Here is a 19,122-nt window from a genome sequence, read left to right on the forward strand (position 1 = left end):
TCTGATCCTCATGGACCTACTCTGTCTCATGCATATGGCAATAAGAGAGTCATATGTTTGTAGGAGACACAGATTTACATTCACTGACCAATCCAGAACACCACGATTTCGTTCCTGCTGGATGAGAAGGGAACTGCCCTGTCTCATCACTTCCTTGCTTGATCTTTCAACAGTTGTTGTAAAAGTGGCTTGTACAGCATTTTAAAACGTCAGAACACAGGCTTTGGTTTGTGTCTTTAAAGTCCTGACAGATAAGTTCTTTATTTCACAAAATGTTCACAAAAATTGGATTTTAATAACAAGCTTATGACCCACTATTTACATCTCCTGCATATTTGGGAAGCAAATGATTGTCCCTTCTTTACCACCTATTCCTATTTTGTAGGAATTGAATTGCATTGGTAAGGTTTTGTGCTTGGCACTTATATTTACTGCACATTTGTTTTGTCACGTAGCACTTAAATACTTTACACTTCTATAGCACTCCAAAACATACATTTATTATTCTGGTTTTCTATATTTTCCACACATCAACATTAAAGCTTAGTGTCTAAAAGGTGATACACTCCAAATTTAGTTAAGTAACTTCTAATAAAATAGGCAAGGTTAAAATTGACCAAAAGTAACCAAATCCAATTGACCAAATCCTGTAACTTTTTCCCACTTATTATCACGGGTGAATAATATTCACTAAAAACACTGCATAATGTTTCCATTTCTCTGAAATTACTTTGTTGTGAAGCAGATTGATCTGCTTTTTATTGTTTGACAAAAACAACATCTAGTTCAGCTTTGAATGTCCATTGTTTAAAAGATGCGTGTGATAAGAGTCCATTATTGCACCAAATCTCACAAGAATCCTTTAAGAGCACCCTCCTAAGATAAAGACTTCATAAGATACTGCATTGGATTGAGACTGGAAAATACAGAAAGCAGGTTCATATGATCTAAAATGTATTAGCCTATTTTTGGCATGTATCATAAAGAAAAATGACATAAATAACACATTTATGTTGTCCATGTACGTCTGATTAGTGATTTAAAGTCTGCACATGAGATGATTAGCTCCTTTTTAAAAGGATCCAAGATTTTTTTTATCTTTGTCCATCAGTAACAATCTGATTTTTTTTTTTAATGTCAAAATTCTATGATAGCAGACAAATAGATGAAACAGTTTGATATGACTTCTTGCTCTGCTGACACTCAAAGTTTCACCCTGGTTTTCGTTCTTTTAAACCATGTGCATAGACATCTGAGAGGAGGAGCCATACTGGCGACCATCACAAGCTGTGGACACCTGCTGACTACTGCCGGGGTTTCCTATCATGTGCATGCTGTCCATGCTGCCACTGGATAGGTACTGACGCTCAGCAAAGGCCCCAGCAGAAGAAGATGAGCACAGTAGGCTGGCCTGAGATTTCTCTGAGTTGGTGGCCAAGCGTGGGGAAGCTGGGAAGTTGTATCCATAGAGGTTGTAGGGATTGTGCAAGGAAAAGGCATTATATGAGCCCTGCTGCATGTGGTGATGACTCCCGGTAAACATGTGTGCCGAGGAAGTGGAAGTCCCTGGAGAAGAGGACGAGCCTGAGGCCGTACCTGCCCCTGCCTGCATCACGTACTGGAGCTGTGAGGTGGGGAAAGACGACAACTGACTTCCATAAGCATCCATTTTGCCACCGCTGCTGCATCCGCCATTGCTACTGGTGGGCAATGAGGAGTGAGGGCTGCCCTGCATGCCTGCTGCGATTAAAGAGGGAGTCCTCTGGGGCAGAAAAGAGTCTGAAGGCTGGGCGGAGGCCATACTGCCACCTGCTGACTGGAGACGGCCGTAGGATCCATCAGCCAGTCCTCCGTAGCCCTGCAAGGTTGGCATATTGCTTCTGGCACAGGCAGGATACTCAGATAACCCCAGGTTACAGAGCTGGCTTTCCCGGCAGCCCACATTGAAGGTGTTGGGAGCAAGATGGAAGGTGGGAGGAGAGCATGAGGGTGAGAGAAGGTGAGACGCGCTTGAAGGAGATGGTGTACCAGTGCTCGAGGTAGTAGGAGATGTGCCAGTGCTCCCTCCTGGAAAGCATAAATAACAAGATTTGTTTAAAATATAAATATAAGACCAGAAAATATAAGACCAGAAAATATAAGACCAGACAACTGGAAGTGTGTGTAGTAAAACTGATAAAGTGTCTATGATTTTAAAATGACCTGGATGATTGGAAATCCACATTCATACATACAGATACAAAAATATTACCAAATAAAAAGACATATTGTATATGCATTATATAAAGGTCACTTGAATATATATACACAAGAACAGTGAAATAGTAAGACAGGGCCAGTCTAAAAACAGAATCACTAGCCAACAATCATACTGAGAGTGATCTCTCGTTTCAGTCCGGGAACAACGTGCAGTCACAGAGGCTCCTAAGGACAAGCAATGCATCCTAAACCTCCTCGTGGAACAAGAGAGCCCTGTTCAAGTTTGGCAACAAGTGCCACTTGGAGGCATATAATGGATAGTATCTCTCTAGAGCAATAATCAGTAAAATCCCCGCACTCATAAATAGTGAAAAATTCTCTTTAAAGTTCAGCTAGTATCTAAAAGCTGAAATTATCCCAGAAATAATGTGAGATGAATGTCGTCATGTGAATGTATATACAGTCACAAGAGGTCTTGCCTTCCTTTCCATCATATAAAAAGCATCATTCATAACATAGGAGGAAAAAGACACTTGGCTGCTGCAAAGCATATATATATCAAAGTCTTGGAACTGAATGATAGCTGTGGGATATCTATAATCACATATTTCTTTATTAATGAGAATCTGGCCAGTGGTCATTTCATTGTTTCGAAAATTTAGACTGAGCACATGGTAAGGAAGGAAAATATCATGCAGTCAGTCCAAAACAATTCAGGACTCTTAGTCTTGGCTGAAGTTTGGGCCAGCTCCATATGCCTTCGATAATACAGCTGAGCTCCACTCTGCGTGGTACTGTTCTGCTGGCTGAGCGAGAGAGGAGATCTTAGGGTGATGTCATATTTTTTCCCCTATTGTCGGGCAGGGGTGAGAGAGCCTTCAGTGGTGCTGAGGGAATTAGCTGATTACTCAGAGAGAACTGGCTGCACTGCTGGAGAGATGAAATTCTGGGGAGGAAGAACGTTTGCACAGAGTACCAAAAGTTCATCAGCGATGTGGGACTTTAATTAACATTTAATCTATTAGGGTTCATGATGCTAAACAGATGTCTGCTCATGATGAGTATTGGCTTTAAGTCATTGTTACGGGCTGAGAGAGGAGATTTTGCTGTAACGTTTAATTTTCCAGGCCATCGATATTAGCCATGGTTATAAAAATAGTTGCAGTTACAACTACACAGGACAGAGTATTTTATGATTTCTTTTGCGAAGGGGTTTTTTACTACATGATCAGGTCTATTCTCTAGTCTAATAATAAGCTCAAGACCGTAGTCCTTTAATTGTGTTTTCTTCTTATTGAATTAATCTATGGTAAACTAATTTTACTTATTTATTTATTTTAATCTTCAGGTTCTGTTAACACACCTTGCTGTTTCTGCATGTTAGTGAAATCCTCAAATGTAAGCGTCCTCACAGGTGGTCTCCAAAATGCATATGTTTCCATGATTGCCTCCAGGCCTGTCCTGTAGAAGAGAAAGGAAAAGGGTTGAGGCCAAAATTGAGGACACAGGCACAATAATACTGAAGCAATGGATGAATTAAGAAATGTTGCGACAGAGGACAGCTATATGAGAACAGAGTGTCAGATCATTTGCATGAAAGAGAAAATATGCAAAGAGAAGTCGAGGGAGGCAGTTGGAGGAAAAGAAAGACTGTAAAAAGGAGCAGTTTTTTTTATTGTACACATAAATCTGGGTGATGTTTCATCTCAGCCTCATACACAAATCTCTTTCCTGTGTGATTTACACCCCTGTACCGGGAGAGGCAGCTCTGCCTCAGGCTCAGCTCAGCCTGCACAACATTGCTTCCTTTAGGAGCTGTAAGTCTCCACTTACTCGTGCTCGTTAGGCACACAAGCTAATAATACAGAATTTGGCCAGGACTGCACTCCATCACAGAGTAATCCCTCAAAACCAATGGGTCAGGATGAATATAAATAAAATGACTAAATGCACAGCTAAGCATGCCAACCTGGTATAGCAATGATGGTCCTGACTGTAAATTTTTGCAAATATGCTTATTTAATAACAGATGTTAGACAAATGCATGGAGTTTGATCTTATATCATAAGCTGTTCTGCAGTATTCAATGGATAAATGGGACTGTGGTTACTTCATGATGAATATATAGCTTTATTCCTCAAACAGAGTTATATTTTTTTAAAACCCTAATCTGAGTTAAATAAGGATAGATGTGTGAGTAATTATATTTTCTGTCTATAAATATAATACCCTCAATGTTTTCATCTGCATTTTTGCTGCAACGAATATGCTAGTTCATAAATCAGGACTTCTATTGTTTGAAAAATGAAAAAAGATTTCTCAAATATCTGTGCTGATAATGCTCTCCAGATGGCGGCAGACTTTCATGTGCCGAGGCTTGGTTCCAGCCTTTCCCTTGTTGTATGTTAATTTAGACTCACATGTTATAGTGATGGAGAGCACTGAAGAGTGAAAAGTGAAAAGTATTGTGTTGAAGATGGAACAATGAAGAGAATAAAGACAGAGTGATTGAGGATACAGCACATACAGAGATGAAAATTATGCAAGAGAAAAAGGAAGAAATCTCTTTACCCTGGATACTTTTCTTACAGATTAACAAGGATTTCTTGGCAGGCAAAACAACAGGTGATTTTTGTGACAGCACATAGCAGATTAAAAAGCATTTCTAGTGGTTTCTTTTCATATATGAGGCAACGTTTGATAAATCTGTTTGTTTGCTCAAGCAGTATGAATGATTGATTAATCAAGCACTCATGAAAATGTACCTGTTTCTCCCCGAGTCCCTGAAGCCTTTTGCAAACGGGTTGCGGTCGATTTTTAGTCGGGTAATCTGCAAGCCAAGCAAAAGGAATATTAACTACAAGAAATAATTAATCAATAAATACTTTCTCAGAAGACTCTTGCTTTGGAATGCTTAAGTTTTTGCTGATCCTTGCAACGTCTGCCACACTGGAAAATTCTACCAGTTCAAAGGTGCTGCACTGCAATACAGACCTGTTGGTTTTGATACGCTGTGACTGTGGTGAAAACAGTTTCAGGGAAGCTGAAAGTCTTCACTCCTTCCCCGGTTGGCACTGGTTTAGTCGGAGAAAGCTCACTGCTGAAGTCCTTCCGTATCACATGAACACGAGGTTGATACTTGTGCATGGAGTGTAGGATGATCTGAAGGAGAAGGGTGCAAAATTATTTGTGTTAGTCTAATTTATTAAATTATATATGCCTGGATCAGATAAGGAAAAAATGCAGAAGCCCTGGAGAACATTCACTACCACTGTCACTACCACTGCAGCCTTGGTTTGGCTTTCATTAATTCATTAATCCCAGGGTCAGACAGATGCCCCTGAGACAGAAAGGTCAAAATAGAAAGCACAGGGAATTGCAAAACAACTTTGGGACAGCAAATGTAATATTCCTATTACTATCTTCTTGACCTTATATAACGGAATGGCCCAGGAGAGCTAAGGGCAAGATTGTACCAGCAAACCTCGAAAGGATCAAAACATCAGAGAGTCAGAGAAAACATGACCAAAATCCTACAGCAGCCAAAACATCAACTTTTTAACATTTTCAACATTTTTCTTGCTTTTTCTTGAGTCATGCTATAAGTTTTACTACAAGGTGACAGCAAACAGTCAGAGAACACAGATGATGTACATTGTTTTTATGTAAAGCTGCTTTTTTATCCATTGTTAAAAGCACTAAACAAATAAAATTGAATTAAATTGAATTGGACTTAAGTGATTATGATTTCCAGGGATTTCTCACATTAAGGTCTAACCAATATCATAAGCAATTAATCAAAAATGTGAGCTATTTTGAAAGTAACCACACAGAATGGAGGGTATTTGAAAATACATCTTTAAACATTGCACATTCTAAAAGTTAGGTATAATATAAATGTACGTTTCAATAATATGATGATTAATATGTGTGTGCATGAGGGAGAAAATGGAAGGTAATAAAAGGGTTGAATTGTCCGTCATAGCAAGACATCTCACACAGGACGTTCCACTGTTAACTTCCACTCTGGCTCCAGGCGAACAAAAAATAAAAGTCTCTTTTTATAAGGCTGTGGTAAAAGAAAAAAAGGCCCTTCTCCATTTTCCAGAAAAACACCAGCCCAGTGTAGTTCTTAACACCCATGTGTTATTACATTTGTCAGAATGGTAGAGTGATAGCATCACCGATTCGAACAAAAACATCTCCACATGCAAAGATGATGCCAGCAAAGCACTAGTTGCTATAAATTTAGCTCTAAATGGTCATTTTGAGCACATAGAGTCTACACCTATAATCTGGACATCAGATTCAGATAAGCGAAATAAAAACATCTTTTTGCTTCTGAGTGTCAAAGCTGTTCATATTTAGCACTAGATAATGCATTCGGAAACAAAGGCTACAAATCATATAAAACAACAGTAAGCACATTAGGCATGCTGATGCATCACTCCCATTACTCCACATTGCTGTGACTTTGCTACACATAACCATGATGACATAGCAGAACATGTTGAATGTCAACAAGCCTTGCGTAAAGCTCTTTAATAAAACCACCTTCTCTTTGCACTGCAACAAACAACAAAGAACTATATTAAGAAAAGTGTAAAACTGTTCGATTACTAAGATCCATCAAGGTCAGATTTACATCAGGAATTATTGCATAAAATAAAAATGTGCATATCATATTGTGCAATATCCCCAGTGCACAAATATCCAATTTGTAGCCAGTCACTGGTCAATTGTGAAATATGAGAAATATTAATTAAGTGGATTTTCACCTGGGAATAAACTGAAAAAACTTTATTATAGAGATAGGCTACAGATGCCAGGAGAGGCCAGAATAGCCTTAAATGGACAATGTCACTTATATGAGAAACTGTATATTATTAAGGTAAATTAAACAGGAGGTATTTTTTATAGCCCAATAAAGTATGGTTATTTTACATTGTGGTCAGTTGGAGAATCATGTAACATATCTAATCATAATAAATAGTGAATGAAACTGTGAGTGCCTAGTAAACATCCCAAATGATGGAGATCTTATTGTAATAAGCTAAACTCACATGTCCTTGGTCATCCAGCTCATTATTGGTGAGTTTCAGTTTGTCAAAGCTGACCACCTGTCTCATCCACGTGTCCCCGGAGGCCAGTGAATCCGGATGGATATACACACGCGGAGGCACAGGAGAGTCTGCATTTCCAGCCACCATCCACTTTGAGCTGTGATAAACATATCTGCAAATACAGCGACATGATATGAGACACATTAACCCAAGCAACACCTTTGGCGATTGAACTGTTGTACATATTCATAATTGATGTCTGAATTTAAAAAAAACTGTAAAGATATTAGATCTGATGTGCAACCTTTGGGTCTAATCCCAGCCCTCTCTATTTAGTTATTCTTGGTTTGTTTTCTGCTGACAATTTGGACTCTACACACTACTGTCTAATGCACAGCTGGTTGTCTTTTGTTCTGGTCTTTAGTTCTGAGAGTATTTAGCTGCAGTGCCAAAGTTATCAGTCAACCCTAAAACATGGTTATAACTCTCATTTTACCCAGTTGTTATTGCTTGGCATCATTAAACATCATCTGTGGCCTCGTTGCATCCTTTTCAATGCAGCCCTCAGCAAACAAACAAACACACACACACACACAAATATACACAAATATACATATGTATAGACAGGGACTGACAAAGACTTCACAAATATTAAGTGCAACAACATGAGAAATTATGTATGGATACTTGGGTACATGAAGACATAAAATTATTGTAAGACTAAAGAATACTGAGACACAAAAACATAAAATAATAACACACACACAGACACACACACACATAAAATACCAGGCGTTTCTATAATTTCCTGTTTGGAGTCCTGTTTAGGGTTATGCTCTGTGTAGCAGGGAAAGTGTTAAAGAAGTTAGAAACCTTAGCCCCAAAGAGAACTGGAAATTTGATTAGTCTTCTTTCATCTCACATAAATCTGCCATCTGGCACCAACACAATCAATAAAGATCAGACTTTATGTGACACCCTTTGGAGAGTTTTGACGACATATTCATATTTAAATAGAAAGTCCATATGGAGTTATATATAAACAACAATAAAAGGAAATAAAATAGCCAGCTCTCTTGCATTATCATAAAGTTAAAATGCGCGCACACACACACACACACACACACACACACACACACACACACACACACACACACAAACACATAACAGAGGCATGTAACAGAAAGTTAGAAACACATAAAAAACATATAGTACTTTACTCATTGAACACTGACAGAGAGCATAAATGTAAATATCTTGCAATACAGCAATGTAACGGCTTATTTTTTCCAGCTGTCTGCCACATTAAAGAGTGAAAAGTAATTCAAGTAATATAAAGGAGGACTTAACAAATCTAGTATAGCCTCGACCTTTCTTAAAAAAGGCAGTGTGCCTAAGTAAAGTGTGTAAAGTCCAATAAAGGCTGTGTTTCCAGACTCCAGACCCCAAGACGGATAAAGCATTCCAGTGACAGATTTGCGCTCTATTTGCAAAGCCTTGCGGTAAATTCCCCAGCCAGCAAGAAAATCCCATTTAATTTTACAAGATCTTTTGACTTCTAAAATCCTTCACGATATTTCAAGACCCTAAATGACTCTCTTCAAACACTGTACCAGAGTCTTTCAATGACTGTAGTTCTCTTTTGAGTACACATGCAACATTCATCTGAACGCAATTGAAATTTGAATAAAGACAACTATCAAAGACCCTATGAATTAAATGACCCTATGAATTAAAAAATTAAATTAAAAGACAGGAAGCAGATAGTTTTGGTACAATGGTATCACACATTTTGTCACACATTATTATCAACCCAAATATTACGTGTGCCATTTTAATAATACAACAAATTTTTTTGTCTCAGTTAATGTTTCAAAGTAACCTGAAACTACTTAAAATAATATATTCACAATGAAACAGGTATCCTATCTTTCTAAATTAAGTGTAGTCATTTTTCCACCAGCACGAGAGCCTTATTATAGATTTTTTTTTTTCAATTTTGGACAAAAATAATATTTTATTTTTCTCACAAGACATTCACAACAGTTTCATAACAGTTTTCCAAATGTTAAATCCAGTTTACCACAATAATTGTTTCAACAAAAAAACCCATGGATTATTATGACCTTGTACAGAAAAGTATGTAAAAAGAAATGTAAGCATTTTCACTTTGACTTCAAGTGAAATCAGACGTCAATGTAAATCAATCAAACAAAATGAATTATGCTACATCATATATATATATATATTTTTACTATACTTCATTTATATATTCTATGAATATGTTTAAGAAAAGCGTACCATCATTCTATAAAGCATTATTTTTTTATTGTGTTCTTGCCTTATATTGTATCTCATATAAGTAAAGTATATGTTCAGGTTCAGGTTCAAATAAAAAAAGGTACATACTCTGATAAACACACCTGTATCTCTTGTTGTCCACAGGTACTATGTCCATGGCTATATAATACTGCTGATGTGGATCCAGCCCCAGAATTTTAACTCTCATGGCAGGAAACATTCTCCTGTAACACACCAAAATAAGTATCAAATAAATATTTATAAAATTCATAAGCAAATTATACAAAATACAGTTTCAACTGTAATAATCACATTATATATAGAAAATCAGCATAAATCTAGTCCAGCATCAGACTTAATGATGGTCATATTGTATGATAAATAGTCACTTGAGTTGTAACACACATATTACAAAATTCGATTTAACTGAACAAATAAAAGTAATAAACAGAATAGTTCAAACCCTGGTTGTTAGCTGGAAGCCATCGCCACTATTAACTGTCTTTGTTAGAAATGTGGGGAAATTGCTGAAAGTTAAGTTGAGCAGATGACCGTAAGACATTTTAAAGCTGCGCCTTTTCTTTTCATTTAAACGCCGTAAATCTTTGTTATAATGAGAAAAATATAATGCTGCTTTTCCACCCTGTGGAACCCTGTAGCGACCATACTTATTGAGGGAATACACACACACACACACACACACACACACACACACACACACACACCAAACGAGTAAATGCTCGCTTTAGATTGAAACAGGATGCTTTGAATGTATTTCAGCATATATTAGGCTACAAATTGGAAATAAACTGGGCATGAAGGAAATTACGCACAAAATGTTTTCTCTCACAAATAAAGTTACTTCATTCATTCATGTCCTTGTCGCTGGAGTGGTATCAAGCGGACATTTAGATTATATTTGAAAGATAATTAGACCTTTAACACCACTACTATAAAAGCCTTTACTAGGTAAAAGCTACCTTAGTAAATAGGTTACATACTGAAGGTACAAAACATACATCTTAATGGTACAAATACAATGACACGAATAGTACAGGTTGGTCATTTTATTTTTAATCGTGTGTGTTTATTTTACTCCCATAGTCTGCTGGAAGAAAAAAGGACGAATCGATTCCTAATGCACTATGAATCGACTCATTATGCATTATGAAACGATAATTTCCTTTAAGAGACATACTACATGGATTATTTTGGAAACACTTACAGTTAAAACTTGTAGTTTAATTTTGTTATATAATAGAAAATATGGGTGGGTGAATCGAGGCTTAATTAAATATTGTTTGTAGAGGGATGAGGGTGTAAACATGGACGAGATTATACAAATATTTTTCAGTTTTATTATTTGGCAGTTTATATTAGCAGCAATGTGTGATTTACTGTTTTTTCCTGTTGGCCAAAAAGCACTACAAAATCCAACAAGTACCTTTTCATACTGAAATGACCTTCGGATGGTTCAAGTCATTTCTAGTGCGATCAGAGGCATCACAAAGCTGGATAATTTTTTTTAATAACGCACTGTAATTGTGTAATTAATCAGACATATTTTTATTGAGTTTGTCTGATCAGGACAGGTACATACAGTCTAATGCGCATGATGGAACTAATGCACTATTTGGTTAACCAGGTTAAGTTATATGCTCACTTTGAATTGGAGCTAAGAAAGAGAGCAAGAAAACTAAAAACATATTTGCGGGATATTAATTAAAAGCAGTTTCAGTGTTTCTCTGTGGGAGCGGATCTTATGGAATACAGGCGCATGATGAGAGGATGACTCTCGCGTGTCCGGAGCCCTCGGCCCCCATGTGGAACACATTAGCACCACGAAAAATATCACGGCATCGAGTTCGTCCCCTTGCGAAATTACGGTGTGTGTAGCTGTGTGTATGTTTGTGTGTAAGTGAGCGCGAGAGTGACTGATCTTCACGCCTTTATGCCACCCTGCTGTGGTGAAGAAATATGTCTTTAATATAATACAAAGTATTACTGATGACCTTCACACAGGACCATTTTTTTTAATGATGAATGGGTGGCTTTTAAGTCGTTTTTCACGGCAAATACTTACGTATTATAAAACAATTGTAATATAAAATAAGTAATCATTTAGGATATTTCTTTGAAGTAGGATTATGTTTGATTTTTTTACCTTCCTGCCTTGGTGATGATCATTTCCGTGCCGATGTCGTGAAAGCGCTTCCACAGGTCCGCGCACTGAAGCTCTACCTGGATTTCATCCATAGACGCGGCGGGGTTCAGATCCGCGGGGCTACCGAGCGAGCACGACGATCTCTCCGGCATCACCTCGCCATCCGAGCCTGGACTGGCCTCACAATCTGCCAACGGTGACACAACAACATAAGCACATGAAAACTACAGGTAAATAAAAGTGGGACAGTGGGAAAGTCTCGCCAGTGCACGATCATCTGCACTGAGAATAATAATAAAAAAATTGTAATGCTATATGGTAGAAAGAAGATTTACATTAGTGTACTAAAGTTAAGACATAATTCTGTTGTTTGTTTAAAAATAAAAATAAATGATGAGCTCAACGAATCAGTCAAAGACGGCAGACACTGAATGAAAGTTGAAATGTTTCAGGATGATAACATTGTAATTCCAATCTCACATTTCACATCTCACCTCGATGTATTTCTGATCAGTATTTAAATAATACACTAACTGGAAAACTGAATGTATGACAAATAAATAAACAATCAACAAAAGTCAAGAAGAATGCAATTATATGCAACATTCCTTAAAAACGTCTTAACCAATACACTGCACTCAACTCCTAAAAAATAATACGAAGTAATCTAGTAAATACAGGTTCCCACGCATATATTTATTCAATGATTTGTTCGGATTTAGCAATAAATAAATAAATAAATAAATAAATAAATAAAAATATGATGCGCACACTCGCGTACAATACACACCACAGAGCACATGAAGACTTGAGTAGAGACCAACACTGAACATAATATTTGAAATAGCTCATTTTCACTATTGGCTATTGCCTATTTTCTGTATGCTTTATTATTTAAGACACCATACACTATAACACCAGTGAGTGTGGTTGCTTAAGCAACACTCGCAATGCAAATAAGGCAACACGGACGCAGACGCAGAGAGACTGGCCAGTAAGACTTTATAGCTTACTGCACACACGAGACAAGCTCCCATGATATCCCATGGTCGTGGCCTTGACTTACAGAGAAAAAAAATTATTGCTTTCCTGAAACCATTTTCTTTATCAGCGTCTTGATGTCTCCGTTTCACAGCGCTGTAGGACTGTCTATGGATGTCCATGTGTCCCAGGGGTTCATGCTTCCAGCCAAACCAATCATATGGTACCGTTTCACTGCTGCTGTCATCAGCTCCTCGTTTCCTCAACACGAGCACGTGTGTCTTCAATATCATCGGTCAAACTCCACACCAGAAAAAGTATAACAGTCACTAGGTACCGTTTAAATGTGTTTTAATTAATAGTCTATTAATGTCGGCTGAACTGTGTGCATAGGTTCAAATTTGACAATAAATGCAAAATTTACTTTTCGCATTTCGAATACTCAGATGAGGAATAATTACGCAGCGTAATGTTATAATGTTAAGTATTCAGTGATGGCACATTTGTGTGGTAAAGTTTCAACAACACATTTTCTCGGTATGAAATCGATCTGAAGCCATGAACTGTACATTTAATGCAGTGAAGAGGACTTTAACTTGGCCAATAGGCGACTCACTAAGCATGAAATGTTAGAGTAACCCAATGCAGCAGGAACAGAAGCACCTGTTTCCGCTGGATTTAATTCAATCCCACGTGAAAGGGAGGCAATAAAGTTAAAGATTAAAACTCCTTTTTAGGCGCACACATCTGTCGTCCTTCGTTATAAGCTCCTCTCAATAAGACTCAAAGGGGCAATAGAGATTAGATTATTTATAGATAAAACTGAGGACACGATCTTCTGATGTAGTGAATAAACTCACTCACCATGCCAGTGAAGGAGCAACCATTTTTCATAGTAACGTATTATGTTCTGTGTAAAAGTAAACAAAACATAAATATATAGGTCGGTTTTTCAAAAAAAGTTTAATTCTATAGATCAATTTATAGATTAATTCTATAGCTCGCTTTCGGAAATGAAAGGAAAATCCGAATAATGAATGAAAGCATAATATGCATTTAGCACACACATTTATCGTTATATTAAAATAACTTTTAAATACTATACTATACATACTGAGTTTAAGTGTAGGTCATTTGGAACAAAAACGAAATGATATAAAATACCAAAAAAAAAAAATTTAAAACGTTCATTTTGGTCCCTTCATCTCTTATTCAGCTCTTGGCACATACACCTGCCATCAGGAAAATTTCCATGGGAAATAATGTTTATAGCCCATTGCCAAGAAAATGACTGAAAAATGACTGAAAAAGGCCAGTGTGTGTTTAAGAATATCAAGTACATTTCTATTTCTATAATATCTAAAGAATGCTGAAAAATAAGAGTTAAGGATATACAACATTTGTAATTATGATAAAAATATAAAAATAGACGATTTCATTTGCATAACAGACTCAAGGTGGATTAAGTAAATAATTCTTAAATGTTAAGAAATGCATGGAAACAAGACGAATTTCCTATTATAAAGAGAAAGACCAGAATTAAACAGCAAATTCCTGTTAAAGTGACTAGGAAAACGAAAATTCGGCGCAATGCCATTAAACTAAAATAATTGTGTAACTAATGTATAGTATTAACTAACTACACAATAAACTAAAGAAAGAAAGAAAGAAAGAAAGAAAGAAAGAAAGAAAGAAAGAAAGAAAGAAAGAAAGAAAGATGGTGCAATATTATATTACATCACAGTTTTATAAAATAGTTAAGTATCAACAACAAGAAAATCCGAATAATGAAAGAAAGCATAATATTCACTTAGCACACACATTTATCAATATATTAAAACCATAAAAATGCTACATTTACTCTTACCCATGGTACAAACACGATGCCGCAGGACAATATATATGGTGTGACAATGTGAAGGAAATTACGCACATCACTGGACACACAAGATTTACATTAGTTTCTCTATTGCCGCCTAAACATAACAGTTTTTATACAGTAAAACATTTGATGAAACTTAGAATAAAACATTTGATGTGATAGCTGGTGATTTCAGCGCGCTCTGGCTGTAGAGTTTTGTTCAGTGCGACCCACAAACACACCGAGCCAGTGACAGATGATCTCCTTACGATCTAAAGCGTCATCGTGCATCAAGTAGGTAGTTTATTCTCTACTTCAAACTATGTAGGCTAGTGCAAAAATACATTCTTCAGAGTTTCCTGAAGCGTAATGATCTCTAAGTGTTGTCAACGCCGCAAAAATCCATCTCAATGAAAACAGTCAGTATCACAGACAGTTTAAATAAAATATATGCAACGTTTATAATAATAAAATCCCTCAAAGATAAAATATGTATTAAAGTAAACGTGTTGGGGACAGTATCTGAAAAACCTGATTATTTTGTTTTACATCATTTACAGGAGGTTTTTACGAACACACTGGACGAAATTCGTGTCAGTTAAGTAGCCTACGAATGCTATTTATTTTAATATAGTCCTACAACACGGGTCAAATACCCTTTATTTATCTGATTTTTTGAAATATATATTTTTCATTATTCTTCATTCTCAGTTGATCGAAAGACGTGAATTTTCCTATTCATCGTTTTTAACAAGACGCTTGAAATATACAAAATAGTCTACAGAAGCAACGCTCTCTGAAAAATCTTACATCTTAACTGTTGTTTAAAAACAAGAATTGCATTTTGTAATGAAAAATCCTTTTGGTGTCGTGTTCGTCTGCCTCATTGGCGAAGCTAATGAAGTGATGACTGGTGCTGCAGATGATCAACGTATCAGTTTAGTCCAAAAACAGGCCTTCTCAGTCACCCCCACCACCAAATCCCCCGCCGCCCAACACACACACACACACACACACACACACACACACACACACACACACACACACACACACACACACACACACCCCTGCAGTCTAACTTGAATAGACAACTAAGCCTCTTTGCTAGATCGGACGTAAACATCGAACACTATACTTGTGCGCAACACTTGTGCCCTGGATTTAAAATGGGCCTTTATTCATTTTTCTTTTTATTGAAAAGTATTTAATCAAAGTGCAAAAATAAGACAGTAAAGGAAAAAGAGAAATTTAATATTAAATGCACATTTTATTTTAGGTCACATCATATCTGTGGCCTAAAATAAATTCCCCAAAAATCAGCGCACCCCAATTTATGCCAAGGATCCAATATCTTTGGTAGTAAGGTAATAAGCTTTAATAAAAAATAAAGAAAAAACATTCATTTTAAAAAGACATTCAGAATAAAAATATACTTACATGTTCAACTAAAACCAAATTTAGGTGCAATAACTAATTTGATTTCTCTTAAATAATTTGTTTTTGAATTGAGAAAAGCACCGTCAGGTTATATTTTATATAATGCAAATTTTATTTAAATGCTTGGCAGAAATGTTCATATTCCATTGCATTATTTTTATTTATGACGTTGGGTTTATTTTTCTCATTTTCTCGTAATTCTTTTCCATACATGCGGTTGTAGGCAAGTTAAGCAAATGCTCAGGCTAACCATGCAGATATATGACTGTTATTACAAGTTATTATTAAATCTGTAATTACAGTCTAATATCTATTTATAAAGTGTGTTTTTCATGCAGACCGGATGTCCACGAACATCGATGTTATACAAGACAGTTTGTATTGTTTAACAGAACAACAAGCGCGTGACGACCAACCGGCCGTGGTAAAGGCGTGATTGCGCACTAACCCGGGTCGATATCCAGGCACTGACCGGTGTCTTCCCCGTCTCCCAGCTGTCCGTTGCTTGCGAGGTTTTCCATAGAGAGCTCGAGAGCCTTCTCCTCCCAGCCTCGGAGCTTGCGCTTTTTGTTGGAGCCGATGAGGGCCTCCACCGAGAAGGCGTGCGCTCTGGAGCTCAGCGCGGCGGCCGATCGCCTCCTCTCGCTCATCTCTCCCACGGCAAATCCAGCCGAGAGTGAATCTTAACAGAGCCTTCCGCAAGCACCGAGTACAGAGCTGGCGTAGACACGCACAATGATTGTACAAGTTCAAAAAGTTCTCCAGTGACAAAAATAATCCAAATGAACATCTAATTCGCTCGTTTAAAGATCCTGGACACGTACAAGGCCATTCCTAAAGTGCTTTTCGCCTCGCTTCGAGCTGTATTTCGCTCATATATCTTCTAGTTTGGTGTGGCTCCACTTTCTATTCCTCTGTCTGTGTCTTTCTTTCTCCGCTCTGATTGATACTCGCTTCTGGAGAACTTTTTTCGAAGTGTCGAGGGCAACCCTCTAACTCCCTGTCAAACTTTGCTCAGCCAATCACACACGCGGAAACGCCACGAACCAAAACGCGCTGTCCAATGAGAAAGGAGGGCAAAAACACGTCTTCTAAGAGAAGTAGATTTCAACTGGGCCGTCGTTCAAAACAGAACGTTTCATAGTGATCTTACGCAAAAGTTTCGAATAATAAACACGGTTTTCGATTGTTTCAAATATTATTCAAATAATCCTCCATATCAGATAGGATTCTGTCTCGTATACAAGTTCTTCAGTAACATTGTGCGTAATTGCCTGTATTTCTGCATCTCTTCTGCATCATCGAATTATTTCCAGTCTTCTATTTATTAAAGGGAGAATAATCGGATTAACAATCTATAAACAGATTAATGCGTGTAAAATGTACAGATCATTCCATACATCCTAACTAATCATTTCTGTGGATAATAGTGAATATTATAAGATCGGATTATCCACCAGGTCTCTAATAAGTGATTTTACTCGTTTAATATCAGTCGACTATCAAATTCACCGCAGATCGACTTCATTTCTTTCTAATTCTTACAATAAGGGAAACAATGACATTAAGCTGCTCGAATATGTCCGCAGTAAAATCAGGGCTTATATCTGATTTAGCCAGAAAACAGGTGGCGCAGTAAAGAAGGGGTTTGATTAAAAAAAAGTCTTAACAAATTTTAAATCTGAACTCCAGTAAATGTGAAGTTGCAGGAGCAAAGCGATATCTATTTAGTCTCTCAGAGTTAATACGTAGAATTAATACAAAAGTGCGAAAAGAAATTGGTTTTAAGCTTTTATTAACACCAGTTATTATTGTGTTGTATTGCAGTTAATAAATGTGCGTTTAGATGCCCACAGAACGGTCTGTAATAATCAAAGAAACATTTTATTCGTTATTAAACCACAGATAAAAGATTTTGTAGATTTGGACGTAAAAAGTTCTTTTAAAAAAAAGAACCGATGGATCCGATCCATTATTTCGAGCAGCCACATTATTAATTTGAGAAAGTGAGCTAGATTTTTGCTAATTACAATAACAAATAAGAGAATAAGCTGAGAGAGTGATTTGATTTCTTAGTTAAGGTTTCTCTAGTCCAGAACATTATAATCTATGATGCGGTAAAATGCAGGGTTAAGAATCACTGTTTATTAAAAACAATCCACTTCTTTCGATTCAAAAATTAAATACTGATTAAAAGCAACATGCGCCATGAAAAGTTAAGTCAAAACGTATGGAATAATAATAATAATTATAATAATAATAATACATACATACATGCATATTAAAATCAATATCAATACCAATATTAATATTAATATGGTTATTATTGCTGTTATTATTGTTATTAATAATAATTATAATCATAACAACAACAACAACAATAATAATAATAATTTGTATTTTATATAAGTTTCTCTGCACACAAAACTGTTATAAACATTCGCTACGCTGTTTAAATGCATTTTTCGTTTCGGATAGAAGTTGTAGGCTTATGAAGAGTCATTTGTATTTCCCAACCAGCTTTGAGACTTTACAGCGCTAAAGGGGCAGAATCTGAATGACAGCCCCAAACCCACCTCCCAAACTCTTAGAACATAGATCTGGGGGGAAACTTTATTCGGAGAAATATTAAGAATCGATGCAGTCTAATGAAAGTGAGATATTTTGTGTTGCAATGCTGACTGCAGCTTTTACAGTGCCCCCTGTCGTGTCAGACAGTTAGACAACCAAGTGCTGTGTGTGTGTGTGTGTGTGTGTTTACAGAGAAGGCTCAGCACACAACTACAGAAACACACAGCTAAATCGCACCACTCATAGCTGCAGGATTCATTTTTAATAGTACTCGCACTTACATACTTGAAAAAAAAACCACCCGATAAAGATGGACTTAAGCGAAGGTTTCACATGTAATAAAAGATTCTATTTAAACCATTGCTTCATAGGGAATAATCACACAGAGGCAGAAATATTATCACGTAATAAACCAGCAAAAGGTGCGAGAAATGTGCGCACCAGGATTTAACAGGTCTGGACTAGAAAAACACTGGAAAATTCTAGACATCTCCGAAACAAAGCGATATGTTCTTGCTGCCGTTAGAACACGTGTATGGGCGCAT

General features: G+C 36.8%; 1 protein-coding gene across 1 annotated transcript; it reads right to left on the reverse strand.

The window, feature by feature from the left end:
- Window positions 1-402: 402 nt before the first annotated feature.
- Window positions 403-16,932, reverse strand: tbx15 (T-box transcription factor 15). The gene is made up of 8 exons (XM_060877272.1): window positions 16,455-16,932; window positions 11,728-11,914; window positions 9,686-9,787; window positions 7,263-7,434; window positions 5,194-5,361; window positions 4,965-5,029; window positions 3,563-3,660; window positions 403-2,067 (listed from the first exon to the last, which is right to left on the reverse strand). The coding sequence occupies exons 1-8, from the start codon at window positions 16,654-16,656 to the stop codon at window positions 1,232-1,234; spliced, it is 1,830 nt and encodes a 609-aa protein (XP_060733255.1). The 5' UTR covers window positions 16,657-16,932; the 3' UTR covers window positions 403-1,231.
- Window positions 16,933-19,122: the final 2,190 nt, after the last annotated feature.

This window comes from Tachysurus vachellii, chromosome 8 (genome assembly GCF_030014155.1).
Source record: "Tachysurus vachellii isolate PV-2020 chromosome 8, HZAU_Pvac_v1, whole genome shotgun sequence".
In the NCBI taxonomy this organism is placed as follows: Eukaryota; Metazoa; Chordata; class Actinopteri; order Siluriformes; family Bagridae; genus Tachysurus; species Tachysurus vachellii.